General features: G+C 39.4%; 1 protein-coding gene across 4 annotated transcripts in view; it reads left to right on the top strand.

Annotated features, from left to right (window-relative positions):
• COL14A1 (collagen type XIV alpha 1 chain) overlaps positions 1-17,976 on the top strand; it is a 216,156-nt gene that overhangs the window by 83,736 nt on the left and 114,444 nt on the right. For all 4 annotated transcript variants that reach the window (XM_072774345.1, XM_072774344.1, XM_072774346.1 and 1 more), the window contains exons 15-20: positions 3,037-3,163; positions 5,036-5,175; positions 5,658-5,790; positions 7,100-7,159; positions 8,738-8,880; positions 14,218-14,347. In XM_072774345.1, the coding sequence (XP_072630446.1) occupies positions 3,037-3,163; positions 5,036-5,175; positions 5,658-5,790; positions 7,100-7,159; positions 8,738-8,880; positions 14,218-14,347 (733 nt within the window). The remainder of the gene's footprint in view (positions 1-3,036; positions 3,164-5,035; positions 5,176-5,657; positions 5,791-7,099; positions 7,160-8,737; positions 8,881-14,217; positions 14,348-17,976) is intronic.

Genomic DNA, 17,976 nt, shown 5'->3' on the forward strand with positions numbered 1-17,976 from the left:
CTCGTTGAGGACTCTTTCTTCATCCCTCCCAGAATTAGACTGAAATTAAGCTTTCAGGCCAGACTGAAAATTTTTCAAAAATAGTTATATAAACATGAGATCATGGTCACTTGTTATCATTTTCCCAAATTGTTCTCCTCCTACCTCTTAAAAATACTACCAAAAAAATCAGTTGCAGAACTTAGTCTAAAACATAATGTAACTAATAAAAATAGGTGACACCTTAGAGTTTTCATTTGATGGAATAAAATGATCAATAGTTAATGCATAAAATATGGTCTATTCAGAGTCAAATAAAATGCTTTAGTAAATAAGATAGATATATAAGAATATATAAGGGGAAAACATGCATATTTTTGTCTCTTGGTGTATGTAAGATGGCTTGATTTTTAACTGCTTTGTGTATGTTTGATATCCTCATGAAATTCCTGTTTGTCACAGATTTGAGACTTAAAGGTCAAGGCATAACTATCCATTCCAGTTAATAGTTTTCTGTCTGGGAAATTAGTTCAAGTCCTTGGGCTTCACATTCCTTGTTTGTACCTAGAATTTGGTTGAGGGGGAAGAGGAGGCTAAACACAACAATGAATATAAAGTCCTTGACATGTTTAAGTGCTCAGTAAACTCAGCTATTATAATCCAAAGCAATACATAAATATGATTTGAAGAACATGTCTTGAACTAATATTTTAAATATGGATTTGTCTTTTCTGTGAGTTTTATGAAGCCATTCTGTGCGCAGGATTTTGAGTCCAAAATACCTATGTTGAAGCACTGGGTACTAGCTGATTTTCCATTGGGCAAGTTCCTTAACTTTTCAGACTCTCACTTTTACTATCTTCAAATTAAAGTTGACAATTAGCTACTCTACAACGTTGTGTACTACCTATCAAAAGAGCTATTACACAGGAAGCATGCAGACAATACCCAAACCAAAGTAAACATTAAGTGCTAAGAATGGCCTATAATCTTATCAGGCCCAAATTCAGAAGAAGAGAATCCATATTTTCAGTTAATTCCCGCTACGGAACTAACACCCTGGCTTAAAATAATAACCCCTGGTTATGCAACCTGGGCAGAGCTCAGCAAGGACAGCTTGGCTCTACTGCTCTATGTGGTGTCAGCTGAGGTGACTCTTGCATTCATGTGGGAGTTTGACTGAGCCAGAACTTCCAAGATGACTTCACTCCTGTGTCTGGTATCTTAGCCGGGGTGGCTGAGAAGGCTGAGGTTGGTTGGCCCTCTCCAGCAGAGTGGCTCAGGGTTCCAAAAGTATGAAAGTGGAAGCTCCTTCCTGAAGGACTGACACTGTCTTTTTTACCTGCTATTGATTTCTTAGTGATGTATATGGTTTCTGGATTGGCTCTGAGTTCCGATGAGCCCATTATCATCTCTCTTAAAAATGATCTTTGGTGCCTCCCCTATTCACTCAAAAACAAATATAATTCAACATGCAATACTGAGGAAGCTAAACAGGGTCTTATCCTGAAGGGGCTTACACTTTATGCAGGAGAAAATAAATAGGTATATAGGAGATAAAATGATTTCAGGCTGTTTGGTGCTGGGAGGAAACAAATAAGGGCAGTGTTAGGGGATAGCCCTACTGAGATAGGTGGAAAGAGAAACCCTCTGTGAGGAGGTAAAAGTTAAGCATGGTCCTGACAGATGGCAAAGGCCTAGTTTTGAAAAGAGCTAGGGAGATAGGGTCCCAAACAGAATGAATTGCATGTGCAAAGGCCCTGAGGTGAATTAGACAGGGAGCTGACAAGCCAGTGTAGCCAGAGGCCAGTGGGTGATCAGAACCATGGCAGGAAAAAGGAGCCTGCTCCAGATTATGAAAAGCCAAGAGGTCATCACAGGATGCTTGGTTTTGATTTGGAAAGCCATAGATAGCTAAAGAAATTTAAGTAGGACAGTGACCCATTTCATATTTTGGTAAAGGTCACGTTGACTGCCATGAGCAAATCTATACAGTAAGCGTAGTTATCTTCCCTTTAACCTCGGGTGCTATCAAGTTTAGTCATTGATAGTATTGTAAATGACAGATCGTACTGAAATTGCTCTAAATGTCTCTTGAAAACATTTTAAATGATCTTTTTTGGCAGAGTCTCCTCTTAGGTAAATAGGTTCACTTCTTCAATTCCTTGGAGTATCTTTATAGCTAGAGTGTCTTATTAAGTACCTCCCTTACAGGAGTTTTGTAAGGGTTAATTGAGACAAGGTATAGAAAATGTATACGTGTGGCACCATTTACTTGGTCTATAATATGCCCCCAGAGCTATGGGGTTCAGAGGCCCAAGACCCAACCTTTCAGTGATAAAATTGTGTCTGCTTTTGCTCTTTGTTGAGGATGGCTTTGCTCAGGGCTCTGTGTTCTAGATCCTGCTTGCATTTCTTCTTACTTTATGGTTTCTTTCTTCATTCTTTGCTGTTCCTCTTCTGATCCTTCCCTTTCCTATACCCTTGGTCCTTATCCTTAGCACTTCACCCCTTATGTACTCTAAAGAGATTGGTACATATTTTTTTCCCAAATATATCTCCCCGTGGAATATAAAGGAATATTTCAAATATTTACAGTGATCTTTGGTATGAATATCTCCTGATTCTTCCCCTGCTGGTTGCTCGTCTGTGTAGCTCCGATAGGAGTAATGTGTGATATTTAGTCATGGGTCAGTGGAGCCCAGGCAGTGAAGCCAAAAACTGGCTGCTCCTAGAAGATCAGGCTGGAAGCATTATGTTTATTTCTAGTGGCATTGTAAGTTGTGTGCACTTTCCTTTCCATATCTTCAACAAGTGGAAGTAATATTGGTTGTAAAAATGTCCTGAGAATTAACTGAGAGGTAATCTATTTAAAGGTGAAAATTAGAAATGTGTAATCTAGAAGCAGACTGGTTTTATATGTAATTCAGTAATACTTTTGAAGTCTTTATAGCTCTGCTGCCAAGCCAAGTAAACTACAGACAATAATAAAATGCCTTCCGTCGCCCGTGTCTAGAGAGTATCTGAGGTAGCTGTTATGACTTCTCTGCTTTGCAGGTTGAAGTTGATCCTGTTACTACCTTCCCTCTGAAGGGCTTGACGCCACTCACAGACTACACTGTTGCCATTTTCTCTATCTATGATGAGGGACAGTCAGAGCCTCTGACTGGAATTTTTACCACAGGTGAGCCTTGTCATGGTTTGGACATTTCCAAGAGTAACTATACAGAAATCAGAAGCTGGAGCAGATTCTTCAGTTGTGATTTTGGAGAGATTGCATTTTATTTTATTTATTTATTTAAAGATTTTATTTGTTATTTGAGAGAGACAGAAAAGAGGCAGAGAGAACACACACATACACACATGCATACATGAGTGGGACAAAGGGTGGGTGCAATGGGAGAGGGAGATGCAGACTCTGCTGAACAGAGATTCCCAGGACTCTGGGATCATGATCTGACCTAAAGGCAGAGGCTTAACCAACTGAGCCATCCAGGTGCCTGAAGAGACTGCATTTAAATATTTGTTGATATTGTATTATTATTTTTATAGATTTATTTATTTGAGAGAGAGTGTGTGTGCACACATGTTGGGCAGAGAGCAGAGAGAGAGAGAGAGAGAGAGAGAGAGAATCTCAAGCAGAGATTCTCCCCACTGAGCACGGAACCCTACTTGGGTCTCCATGTCATGACCCTAAGATCATGACCTGAGTCAAAACCAGCAGTTGGACACTTAACTGATTGAGCCACCGGGTGCCTCTGCATTGTATTATTATTAACAACCAGTTAGGTGACTAGAATGTGTATTGCCTAATTATTTTCTATCAAAGCAAAAAGAGGAAAGATCATCTAAACTCAAAAAGTCTCAGTTAAGTAAATGTGTGTACCGTTCTGTTCCTAATCTTAGACCATTTCTTTCTCTATGAATCTAAAAACTTCACAGCTTTCTTCTGTCTTCATGTGCATGCATATTAAGATGGACTCCCAAAATTGATGATAACCCAACAATTTTTTGACCTGCAAGAATGAAAGTTTCATGCTGTTTAACCTAAGACATCACTCTGTAACCAATAATGTATTCATGCAGCCTGACTATTAATATAAGAATATGGAATCTTTTAAATACTAAAAACAAAAACAAAAATGTAAGGCATGACCGCACGATTTTCCTTTCCTGTATACACCCTGTAGTTAATAAATACAAAAATTTTTGCCTCATGGTGGCAATGATTCTATTGTTTGCTTCCTGAACTTAACAAGGAAAGTTAAACAATTGTGCTTGGGAAAACAATTGAGTGCTATACTGAGGAGATGAGAAACTATTTTGGAGAGATGAGAAATATGCTCCATTGAGAAATAATATTCACAGAAAAAAGTACAGTAATTCCACAGAACTTCCTGAGGACTGACTCCAGTTGGGATTCTCCTGGTGTCTTGTGAAAGAGTTTTAAAATCTCTAATCTCGAGTAATAAAAATCAGTGACTTACAATGACTGACATGCAGTTGGATGTCGTGCTCTTGTTGTACACCCCTGAAATATGAAATTCTGGAAGGTCTGATAAATTATATTTCACTTCCGATGGCACCCATATGTACAAGGTTTAAAAGATATAAGGTTTTTCTTTAGCTTATTACTAGCGGATAATTTAGGCACGAAAGCAAATAAAACTAAAAGGAACATTTCCCAGGCCTCAAAGGCACCAATTTGTTAATTTCCTCAACATAAAGAAAAAATATCTTTGTAAAGTAATGAATGTGACACTCTTACTTTTTGTAGTTCAAGTAAAGAGCCAAAGAGAGAATCTAAGAGTTCTGGAAATTATTGGAAAACTTAAGAAATGTGGTGTTTCCCTGGTCTTCCTGATACTGTGGGTAAATGATGGCACCAGAAACTTGAGGTCACACTGGACCCATGGGCACTGCTTTATGACTTCTATGGGCTTCCTAAAGCCAGAGGCTCCTCACAGAGTCTTCTTCCTGTGGCCCTGAGAGCTGCTTGAGTTTGGCTTTGTTGGCTTCTCCATTCTCTAACAAGGTCTCCTTGCTTGGCTCACAGAGGAAGTTCCAGCCCAGCAATACTTGGAAATTGATGAAGTGACGACAGATGGTTTCAGAGTAACCTGGCATCCCCTTTCAGTTGATGAAGGGCAGCACAAGTTGATGTGGATTCCAGTCTATGGTGGGAAGACTGAAGAAGTGAGTTTCTGAAACAGCCTGGAAAGTAATCTGGAGCATTTTCTCTGGAAGTGGATACCCATTGCACATTTGAGTTGGTCTTCACTTTCAAAGAGATTAAGAATCCTTGAAGTAATTAATATTTTGCCTGGCATGGAGTTTTATAAATGTCAAATCATATGATTTTTTTTGTAAGATTAAAATGGCATTTTTCCCCCTTGGGCCTTAGTCATATATTTAATATATTTATAGGTTCTTTGATAAATGACATTGAATAAAGCTTCAGTTGGCACTTTTGCAATATTAATAGCACATTTGTTGGGGAAATTGAAAGGAATGAAGTCTCTGGTTTGACTTTAAAATTGAGTTCAGTGGCCCTGGAGTGTTGTATACTTAGTTTTTTGCTCATGCTCAGGATACCTTTTTTCCTTTTTATTATTTTTTTTCTTAACTTTCACCTCTATTTAAGTAAACCCAGTTACTAAGCACCAGATGCTTTTCAGGTTCTCCTAAAAGAAGACCAAGACTCATATGTTATTGAAGGCCTGGAGCCCGGCACCGAATATGAAGTTTCGCTATTGGCTGTACTGGATGATGGGAGTGAGAGTGAGGTGGTGACTGCTGTGGGGACCACGCGTAAGTGTCTTTCTGGCTGAGGTGGACATCACCAGTGGTCATTCCTATAGCCTCCCACCCACCTGGTTTCCTGCCCACCTGTTCCTGGCTACAGAGGCTCCAATTTCTGTGTCCCCCAGAATTCTTCATATATTCTCACCTTTAATGAAACCGATATGTGAAGCATATGAGAATCCTAGGGTATTCTCACCATAGAGGCAGAGACCATCTCTGTCTTGCTCACCATTATATCCCCAGTATCGAGCTTAGTACTTGTTATATTTTTACTGTGTTATATTTCAATACTTGTTGAATTGGTGGATGGATGGGTAAGATAATTTATAAATGAATACATGAGTGAACAAATAAACTGAGGGCAAGCATGTCCAAGAGCGTTTGGAATTTCCCAAATCAATCTTGGTTCCAAAAATCCTGTAGAAAGTTCACTCGCTGATTCATTCATCCCTTCATTTTTTAAATATGAGGTATTAACCACATATTAAATTTTCTTTGATGAGGTTCCCTGGGATCATATTCTGAAACAGAAAATTGCATCCAGAAGGTTAATTGAAGACTGTAGTGGGGAGAGGATCTGTAAGGAAGTAAGGATGGCAGAATGAGACATAGGGAGAAGCTATAACTGAGCCTTTGGCTAATTCCCTGAGGAGTTCTGGACCTGGGATGACCCTCCAGAGTTGTCCCAAACTGAGTCAATGGGGCTGAGTCTTTGTATCCCTCCATCTCCAGTCATTGGAGGTGGGCCATCCCCTAACAGTGTCTGTGACCTGAGGCGAGGCAGTTCCCAGAGCTCTGAGCCATTGGCAGCCAGTATTCCAGAAGCTGTGGATGAGCATGTTGACTGTGAAGAGGGGTTCTGGGTGGAGAACTGCACAACTGCTCCCATGCCCAGGGTGAATACACGACATAGAAAATAATGCCTATTTTCCCCTTGGTGGTCTTGTTTGGCAGCCCTTTCATAGCTTGATCTACAGCTTGTTTATTTTCCTTTAATTACCATAGCTATGCCCCATTTCACAGTAACTGGGAGGTTTCACAAAGTTGCATGTGTCATTCAAATGTTTATGTGAAAGCTGGTATCTGTGATTAGAAACATTCACTTCTTTGGGTTTCAGTTTCCTTATCAGCAGAATAGATGCCTTGTCTGCTTTATTTACAGCTCATTTCTTCATTCTTGCAACCACGGTCAAGATGGTTGAGAGGAGCAAGTAAGATAATATAGATGAAATTTTCTTTGAAAACTATAAAATGCTATATGCAAATGTGTAGTTACAATCATTGCAGAATTTTAAAGTAATGAATATTTTTTTAGTCGACAGTTTTTGGACCGAACCATCTACAACCATAGCCCCCACCAGACCTGTGACCTCAGGTAAGGATGAATAGAATTTGTCCCCATTTCCCCATAAGAAAAGTTTGATTTAATAGAAGTGCTGTTATCCCAGTTTTATTTATTTTATATTATTATTTAGAAGTGGGGCCTCCCAATTCAAAAATTAATCCTCTTAGAACCTTTTAACCTCTTCTTAGCCCTAAAGGCCAATGAGTCTTCAGACCTTACTGTGACATCTCTCTACTTCCATCTTTGTTTTGGGTTCCAAGTCTTTAGACTCTCCTAGTCTTTTAGAAGGTGTTAATGCCTCAGGAATCTATCCCTTCTTTTGATCACAGTGACTTCTGTTGCTGTCTGTTGAGAATTATTCACTTTATGGTGTCCTTGCATTTCTATGGGTAACCTAACCTGATAGGTCTCAGTTACCCACAGAATGGGATTTCTACCTCAGCTATTTTCTCTTTCAACTTAACTTCCGCCCTGTCCCCCAACTAGCTGTCTGTCAACTAGGTAAAACACAAGTTTGATTATACCATTTCTTTTTCTACCTAAAACCCTTCAGTGGCTGTCCATCACCCATTCATTCATTCACTGATTCATTCATTCTCCAGTGAATCTTTATTGAGCTCTTCTTTATCACGGTGCTCCCAAATCTCTTTGTCATAACATTCAAGATCCTTCTGCTTTTCTTCTTGGATTCAACCATGTTTTTCAAGCTCTCCCATTTCCTTCTCCCAGCTAGAACTCCTAGCCCTGAAGGTGAGGCATTGCCTGGTACCCTCCCCCAATGTTGACTGCTACATGTCACTCTCTTGCTTCTCTGTGACACTTTTAGTATTTTTGTCAAGTGTCAATCCCTGTATGTCTCAAAGGCCTAACAGAGTCTGACAAAGGAAAAACTCAGTGAATATTTTCTGAATGAATGAAGAAAAGAAAGTGTCACTGGAGAAGGATAAAAAGAAGTCAGGTGGGATAAATGAGGGAGAGATAAAGAAGTCAGGTGGGATAAATGAGGGAGTCAGCATCTCGGGAGAGGAGAAGGAATGTGTCAGAGACCATGGGTGAAGGAGTTTGGACAGATACTAGAGAAAGGATAAATATCTATGTGGGCTGAATGGGTAGAGGCAACCATGGTGAGAGATGAGTGCTTTGAATGACAAGTCTTGAAACAGAAATGAGGGTACAGGCGAATAGGATGTATATTGGATGCTGGATCGCACACTGAGACTGACCACATCTGGTCCCTCATTTCTGCTTCTCCAGCAGAGCACTGGTGGGAGGTATTGGTGGGCATGCTCTCTTGGAGGCTCCCCATCAGGTTTCCTAGTCTAATGGCTTCTCCCCAGTTCCCCTTACTGGTGTATATACAGAACTGATAGGGGGGGTCCATGGTCTCACCCTGTAAGCATCTCTGAAACTCATTTCTACCTGCTACCAGTAGGTGTGATGGCCTCCCCACCCCCCTTACCTACTAAAGCTGAATTGCTCTTCATATGGCTCTATGTTAAAGAGATACATGAAGTGATACTTGGTGCCATGTCCACAAATGGTCTCTGGAGCTCATTGTGGAATATGATGGGTTCATAGGCCTTTAATCCTTGGTTGTGCTTGTTCCAGTTTTCCGAACAGGAATCAGAAACCTGGTTGTAGATGACGAAACCACTTCTAGCCTGCGGGTAAAATGGGACATTTCAGACAGCAACGTGCAGCAGTTCAGGGTGACCTATCTGACTGCTCCAGGGGACCATGCGGAAGAAGTGGTAGGAACTGTCTGTATACATACGACTGGCTAGAAACTACTGGGTTTCCTGACTAACAGACCTAACAAGGCTATCCTCAGATCAGTGCAGGCTTTACCCCTCCTCTCTTGGTGACTCTACCATCTCGAGAAACTAATGTTTTCTATTCATCCAAACTTAAATACTGGTTTCTTGATGACCTTTCTATCTCTAGAATTTGCTCCACATACAACTTGCTTCAAACTGATAAAGCTTCTGAACCTTGTCTTCCATGCTGCCTTGACAATTAGTTAGAGCACCAATGTTGTGTCATATGTAGTCCACGGTACACTGTCTCTGTGTGTATATATGGTGGGCCCTTGAACAACATGGGTTTGAACTACACAGGTCCATGTATATGTGGATTTTTTTTTTATATAAATACAGCACAGTACTGTGTATGTATTTTCTCTTGTGATTTTCTGGATAACATTTTTTCCAACTTACTTTATAGTAAGAACACACTATGTAATACATATAACATATAAAAATGTGTGCTAATTGACTATTTTCACAAATCGAGAAAGCTTCTGGTCAACTGAAGGCTTTTGGTAGTTAAGTCTTAGGGGAGCCAAAAGTTATATATGGGTTTTGGACTGTGTAGGGGGTCGCCAGCCCTAACTCCTATGTTCTTCAAGGATCAACCACGGATATATATGTGTGTGTGTGTGTGTGTGTGTGTGTGTGTGTATAGGCTTCTAACATATAAACTTTAATATATACGCATATAGTAAACTTTTTCACCCTTGGGAATATGATTAAATCTTCTATGCAAAGCATGCATGAAGGGTTGTTTTTACATAGTTGAAGTGTTCCTAATAATAGCATCCATTAATGCATAGTTATGTTTTTCACTGACATCAACTCACTTTGATTAGTTCTATAGTCATTTCTAGCTTATTCTTAAATATGAGTGTTTTCCTTAGGGAACTTGGATTTTTATAGGCTGAGTTTTCCTTGTTTGGTTTAATTTGTTTTTCTGTATTAGAAACCTGTTTGTTTTTCTGTATTAGAAACCTGGGTACACTTTTAGCCATGGCCTTCCCATATTTTCTTAATTTATATCATTCATTGTTTCCTGGACATGCTTCCCATCAGACCAGATAACTCCAGTTTTCATCCAAAAGAAACTTTTCTTTTTAGTCATGGAATATGCTTTATTTAGCCTCATTGCTTGCATTTCTTCTTATTATTATTTTGCCTACATTATTTTGAGACACTCTAGGAGAGACGTCTCCAAATTCATTATTGCTCAAGAATAACACTATTATCCTTTTTTCCTCCTCCTCACATATAAAGCCTTTGATGGAAAATTATATTTATTTATGTGCTTACATAAACAATGATTTGAGCCCAAAATTGTCTCAGGAAAGTACTTAGTTTCAGGTTGGTACAGGACTTGTTACAGAACACAGTGATACCCCTGAAGATAGCCACGTCCACTGGGAATAACCAGAAGGTCCCTGAAACTGGTCTGGGAGTACTTTTAGAAAATTAATGAAAGTACTTTAGAAAGTTAAAGCTAATAAAATATTTAGATAGTTAAACAAAATTAATTGAATTATAAATTCACTCAGATAATACATTTCAAGTGGTCCATGATTGAAAAATTCAAAATAAAATTGTACTTACCAATGGTAAGTAGGGACATAGTTTGGTTGTTTTAATTTTCCCTATTATTGTCCCATATTTTTATATAGTCCCTAAAAATGAGACCCATAAAAACTTCCCAGAGTAAGAGTTTCATTTTTGTTTTTTTGTTTTTTATTTCTACTCTTTCCAAGAAACATATTAAGCTTCTTGCTAAATTATTATTTCTAATTTGGAAAGATTTAACAATTTAATCTCATGCATGCACTTGTAAGCTATGCAAGGTAAAATAATAATAATATTTACTTTGGGTTGTTCTCTAGATAATAGTCCCTTTGCTAGTTTCTTTCATTTCACACTGTTTATTTTGAAACACTTGGACACCTACATGAAGGAAAAAAAGATCAAAAGTCTGAAACACACATATGCCCCAGTTAAGCAAACTCTTCATAAAAATGAAAAATATTGATAAATTTGGTGGTGATTTTTACTGTGCAGAAGTGTTTTTGCTAAACAGAAGAAAGTAGTGTAGAATTCTTTAAATTTCAAGCTCTTTCACTCAATTCCATTTGAATTGGATTTGTGCACACTTCGTTTACAGGCATATTTTCAGGGACCCAGTTGAGGATTAATTGAGAATTTATCTCGTGTTTTAGAAAATGTTACTTCTTCATAAGTGTATTATTACCAGAGGTAGAAAGTGGGTGCATATAGATTTAGATTATAAAGCAAAAGTAGGGCAGGCAGATGCAGATCTCTATCAAAATCCAAAGCCCTTGAACTACCAACACCAATTGAGTATCTTTAAGTAATAATGCATGACTGTGAAAGGCAGAGAGCTAAAGCACATTATAAAAGTGAGAAAGGAGATGTGTCCAGATAAGAGAAATGCCTCTTAACATCTTTCTAAAATTTCCTTAACTATAAAATTTAATTAGATTTGCTTGAGGAAATGATCAAGTGAGAGAATGCTATATGTATATAACATTTGTAAACCAAAGTACAACTTTAGCATATGTAAAACAAGGAGAATCCAATTTCCTTTTCCAGCTGAGTAAGCGAAGTATTCATGTATTTTCTAAACATAATCAAATCTACCAAATATTTCCAATAAAATATTTTTGAACTTTTAGAAAGTAAAGCTTCTTGGCCAGCAATGACTTTGACCTGAATTTGTTGTCAGGGTTTGGAGGTCTCACACTTCTTTATTTGTGAGAGGCTGATCAGGATTTCAGACTTTTCTAGAGCCTGGATGTCAACATCAATAACCATGACCTGAATTCTAATTTGCAAGAAATGTTCCAGAACAAGTATGTGTACTCAGTGTGTGTCTGTGTCTCTTACAAGATAAGTTGGGATATTAAGATTTAGCTTTTATAAACATTTGTAGCGAGTTGACACTGCAGCAACATCCAGGAACATGATCGTTTCTACCAGCAATTTTGTTTTATTGTACTTTATAAAAATATTGTCTTCAGTTGATTGGAATTAAAACAGCAGTGCCAACGCTACCTAGTCCTCTACCGCAGATAGCATTTGAATCACTGTCTAGACACAGAATTTTGTAAGATGGGAACACAAGGAGAGGCAGGGAACCCTCTTTCTGCTGATGGGATCCAGGCTGCTCTGAACAGCTTTGGGCAATAATGGAGCCAGACATGAAGTTCCATTTCTAAAAGAAAATTTAAAACGTGAAAGTTCACTGGTTAGATTTGCATCTCATTTAACCATAAGCATCTTTTATAGAATTGTTTTATAAACAAAACCACCATCTGCTATGATCTACAGCATCTGTTTTTGGTATGAGCCCATCTTTACCCTGCTTTGTGCAAACAAGCAGAGGCCAAGCAGAAGGGACTTTGCATTTCCAAGAGGAGATTTACATTTTATTCTTGGAATGGAATATCATTAGGGTAAAAAGGTTCAAGTGGTGTAGCCACAGGGAGCAGGGTATAGTAGTTAAAGCAAGGCTCAGGCTAGATATCCTGGATTTCAGGATGGTTTCTTTACTCAGAAGCTGTGTGGGCCTCAATTTCCCCATATGTAAAAGTAATGTAATGTTTCTCCTTACCTCCAAGGGTTGTGGTGAAGAATAAGTGAATTACTATACTAAAATCCTTAGGGTAGCACCTGGCATATAATAATTGATGGGTAAAAGATGGCTGTTATTATAAACCACAGCAATTACTTCCTAGCAAGCTCAGTGATTCCTCCACAGTGGCCCTATTGCTTTTTGGAATCCCACAGTCTAAGTGTGATTGCTTCCAAGCCCATGCATTTCTCAGTTTGCAAGATGATCTTATTTAAGGAGGATCAACATGGGTGGTTTGCTAAACAGACAGCTCGGATGGAATGCCCAGGCTCTGTGCTTCGGAAGAGTTCTATTTAAAAGAAGTGCCCTGGAGGAAGCTACATTGATGGGGTAATGCAAGTCAGGGCAACCACTGTTCTTCCTTTACCCGTCTTAATGCCAGGGTTATCTCACTCATTCGAAAATAAAGCAGAGCTCTTAAAAAAAAAAAAAAAAAAAAAAAAAAAAACTCCCTCTCAGGTCCACATCAACTCAACTCTAGTATATTTCAATGTCCCTTTCATATAAGGAGTAAAATCATACTAATTCAATAAAAGATCACCTAATTGAGACTTCATTTTTAACAATATATTTTATAAAATTGCTTTTAGATCTTAGTGGTATCTTGGCAACAGCTGCTTCTGGGTTCAACTTGAGGCTTCCTAGGGCTTATTCCATGATTTATTGGTCTCTTCCCTCATCCAGAAGTAGACAGCACAGCCCTTTGCCTGCTGGCATTTTACCCAGCCCTTGAATCAAAAAGCATCTCCAGCTGTCCCAGTCTTGTGATTCCTTTAAACACGTTTGGGTCAGTACTTAGATTCTTACATAGCATTTTTCCAGCCACGATTAAGTTCCTTAAATGGCCCAGAGGTGTGCCAGCATCTGACTGCAGAAGCAGAGGCAAAAAATTTTGTGGTTTTAACATTGAGAACATGTGGCTTTTCTCATGTGGTCCATATGTTCATTTAGGGATACCAGAATTTGCACCACTGAGCCACATGGCGTGTTACACTGATGCTTGTGCAGCGTGGATCTCGCCACTGCATTTCACTTTTTGCAGCCTTGAGAGGTAGAGTGATGGTGATTTCAGATGGAAGAAGGAATCTCCTTTTAGAAATAAGCCTGCCACATTTTCCCCCCCTCTGGAAAACATGGATTTAATGTGTGGTTGTTCTTGGCTAGCTTCTATTCTTTTCTAAAGTACTGGGATTAGATTATGTCTGAGAGGGTAAAGAAGAGAAGGCTGGATTTTCAAGAGGATACTTAAGTAGAATAAAAAATGATAAGCAGGCTGGGTTATAGAATGAACACTCCTCAGCTATAAACACCTGCTTTCCAAATAGACGACTATTCTCACTTCTAGGTACTTTACACATGCTGAAAAGATGTCAAGAGAAGAGATGTCAAGAGAGATGTCTGTCCCCAGAGCTTATTTTCTTCACATTGAAACCTGCATTAGAAGTTATAAACTAAGGGCTGCTGTAGGGGAATTCTAGAGAGAAATGCTTTTGCATGGATGCTTATTTTTCTCATCACTGTCCAACCACATTGCCTTGCTTTTGATTATTTCAAGGTCCCCATCGTCTTGCTCCATTAGTAGACCAACAGAAACAAAGGTCTTCACTAAGACCATGACCCTTTGCCTTTCTTTTCAGGTTATGGTGCCTGGAAGCCAGAACAATCTCCTTCTGAAGCCTCTCCTTCCCAATACGGAGTACAAAGTCACGGTGACTCCCATCTATGATGATGGAGAAGGTGTCAGCGTCTCTGCCCCTGGAAAAACCTGTGAGTGAAGCTTTCTCCTTGTGCACACTAGCTGACTAATTAATTGAAAATGCCCATCCCCGGTAGTGTGCCCTGAAAGCACGGGGTGAAAAGAGCAAAAGAGATTGGAGACAGAAAATCCATGTTTGAATCTTGTCTCTACCTGGGCAAGCTGTATGGCTTTGGGCAAGGTGAGCAATTGCTCTGGGCTTCAGTTTTCTTGTGTAGTTAAATTTTTTTTTTAAATTTTTATTTATTTATGATAGTCACAGAGAGAGAGAGAGAGAGAGAGAGAGAGAGAGAGGCAGAGACACAGGCAGAGGGAGAAGCAGGCTCCATGCACCGGGAGCCCGACATGGGATTCGATCCCGGGTCTCCAGGATCGTGCCCCGGGCCAAAGGCAGGCGCCAAACCGCTGCGCCACCCAGGGATCCCTCTTGTGTAGTTAAGCTAAGACTTAACAAACAACTAAGTCTTCCTCTTCTAGTATCTAAGTCATCACAAGTTCTGTTGATTCTCCAACATGTGTTCCTCGGGCCAGTCGTCTTGTCTTCATCTGACTGCTCCGCCCTGATCCACGCCTCACTCTCTGTCACTAAAATGAGTGCTTCCACTCTTGGATCCTTTGTTCTCCTCATGGCAGCCCAAGAAGCTTTTCAAAATAAAAATGATCTCATGTCAGGCTTCTGTTTCAAGCTTCCCAAGGGCCTCCCATTGTACTCAGGATAAAATGCAGCATCCTTCCCTTGGTCCTACAAGGTGCTCTAAGACCTGAGCCCTGCCAATTTCTGTAATCTCATCCCTTCACAAATGCCCCAGCCATACCTCCTTTCCTGCTCTTCATTGGACATTTGAAGCTTGTTTTCACCTTAGGACTGATGGACTGGCCATTTCCCCCAAACAGAATGGCCTTCCCCAGGTAGTTGCATTGGAGGCTTTTTCTTGTCATTTTGATTCCAGCTCAAAGTCACCTCCTCAGACTTTTCTGACTACTCCATGCAAAGTAGCTTTTGCTCTCTAAACTCTCAACCTGGGTTTTTTTTTTTTTAATTGTTATTTTGTTGTTGTTTTATCATGCTATGGCACTAATTGCCATCTGATATTTTCTGTTTACTCAAATACAGGAGTATTTTTTGTTTGTCTGTCTCTCCTTGGAGAACACATCACAGAAGCCCAGGACTTCATTCCTACTGTTTGCTTTTCTGTGCAAAGGCCCTGTGGCTCTGTGTGGCATGGAGGGGGCACCACTCAGTGTCTGTTTTGGGTAGATTGGCCATGATGATCAAGCCAAGGAGCACCCTTGGTTACAGTACTACAAAGTCTTAGCTGTCTTCATTACTGCGTGGTTGTCTGTGCTGGCATAAATTACCCCAGAACCTGGTGACATAAAATGGGAAGCCTTTTATTCCAGTACATGATTTTATAGGTCAGGAAATTAGGTGGGGCTTGCTGGAAATTCTGCTCCACTTGGTACGGATTAAGGTCACCTGGTGGCTGGATTGATCTAGAGCATCCAAGACAACTTTACCTACATGTCTGGCATGTTGGTGGGGTTGCCTGGAAAGCTGGACTCAGCTGAGCCTCTCTCTCTCTCTTTCTCTCTGCTTCACCTCTGAGCCTCTCCGTGTGCTCTTTCCAGCAGGAGAGTCATAGTTTCTTAAGTGATGACTCAGAAGCCTAAGAGTGGAAAGTAGAGATTGTCAGGGAAGTTAAAGGCTATGTGTGGCACTGGTACAGTGTCACTTCTGCTGTAATTTTTTGGGCGAGGTGTTCATAGAACCCACCCAGGTTTGAAGTTTGCCTGCCTCCACCACCCACTGGGAGGAAGGTTAAAGATGCACCCATCTTTAATCCACCACAGTTACCAAGCAGTTATGTGCAACTAGATGCAGAATGGTGGCAAGGGCTGAATTCTGTACTTGGGCACCTAAGTGTGGCTTTTTCAAGTTAAGTGTACAAGTCATTAAAATCCTGTAGATGCTGGGTTTTAAAAAATATTTTAATTATTTATTCATGAGAGACACAGATAGAGAGAGAGGCAGACATAGGCAGAGAGAGAAGCAGGCTTCATGTACGGAGCCCAACATTGGACTCAATTCCAGGACTCCAGGATCATGCCCTGGGCTGAAGTCAGGCTCAACCACTGAGCTACCCAGTCATCCCTAGCTGCTGGTTCAAAATAAGCATTAGTGAATTCAGCTGTTCTGAGTTGGTTTGGGATTATTTTTAACACCCTAATACCTCATAAAGTTACTGTAAACCCTGCTACTGTGGGGAGGGGAGGGAAAGAGAAGGAAAGGAGGTGATGGGAAGGCAAAGGAGCTTCATCTAATTGCTGTTGCCCTGGGCTCAAAGATCTACTTTTAACTTTCATATGTCAAAAATTAGCGTAATATGTAAAAGGCTTCCACAATGAGCAAATATATACAGCCATACAAATAAAAACCATTTAAAGACTTTTACTATAGAACTATGACTTAAATCTCATTGCAAAAATACCACCACATGTAACAATATCTATATAGTAAAATTATTTCAAGATGTTCGTGGATGATCTTAGTTTGAACGGTAGTCAACACAACTCCATTCCACCAATAGCAACAAAAATGATGATGGTGGTACCTGTCAGTATGCACACTGGTTTACAAAGGTTGTCCACAGGGCAGCCTGGGTGGCTCAGCAGTTTAGCGCTGCCTTCTGCCCAGGGTGTGATCCTGGAGTCCCGGGATCGAGTCCCATGTGAGGCTCCCTGCATGGAGCCTGCTTCTCCCTCTGCCTGTGTTTCTGCCTCTCTCTTTCTTTGTGTCACTCATGAATAAATAAAAATGTTAAAAAAAATAAAATAAAATTTATAAAACAAAAACAAAGGTTGTCCACATATAGATTACTGTTTTGATAAAAAGTTAGAAAAAGAAAGAAAAAGAAAAACATTGGTAAACGATAATGTATAATTTCTTTTTTTTCTTTTTAAGACTTTATTTCAACATAACTATGCTAATAGAAATACAATCATATTTGTTAATAGAATGCAATTTAAGTTTAACTTATCCTACACAATTTGGACCAAAAGCTTGGCTTAAACTTAAAAAAAAAAAAGGGATTTACAATCTGGTTTATTTTTCATCTATTAAAAATGTATATAAAAGAACCTCCTATCAAATGCTCCCAAGGCAGGCAGCAAGAACCTTGAGAAGTTACCCTTTGGTTTGTCTCAGAAAAATGATATGTATTGCACTGTAAAAGTTTATAAAGTTGGTGCAACAAAACATTGTTGTAATGTTTCAATGCCAGTTTACAAAGACCAATTAACGGATGTTGAAAAGGGTGGGAAGAGCCTATGTACACAATTGAAAATATAAAAGCTATCTGATTGTAAATATAAAAATATAAAAGCATATAGATTGTAAGTCTACAGTATAGACTTAAAATATATTGTAATTACTATATGCATATGTACAAACCAAGATTCAGATAATTTCTTGAATCTGAATTAACACTCTCAGCTCAGTTCATTTACTGAGGTCAACAAGGAAACTGCACACCAGCTGTTTTTCTGGTTTATGTAAAAAAGAAAATCAAGTTTCTTCCCCAGCTTTTCGGTTGATAATATATAATTTCAAACAATACAGACAATATGAAAGTGAATGCAA

The sequence above is a fragment of the Canis lupus genome, chromosome 14 (genome assembly GCF_048164855.1).
Source record: "Canis lupus baileyi chromosome 14, mCanLup2.hap1, whole genome shotgun sequence".
Taxonomy (NCBI): domain Eukaryota; kingdom Metazoa; phylum Chordata; class Mammalia; order Carnivora; family Canidae; genus Canis; species Canis lupus.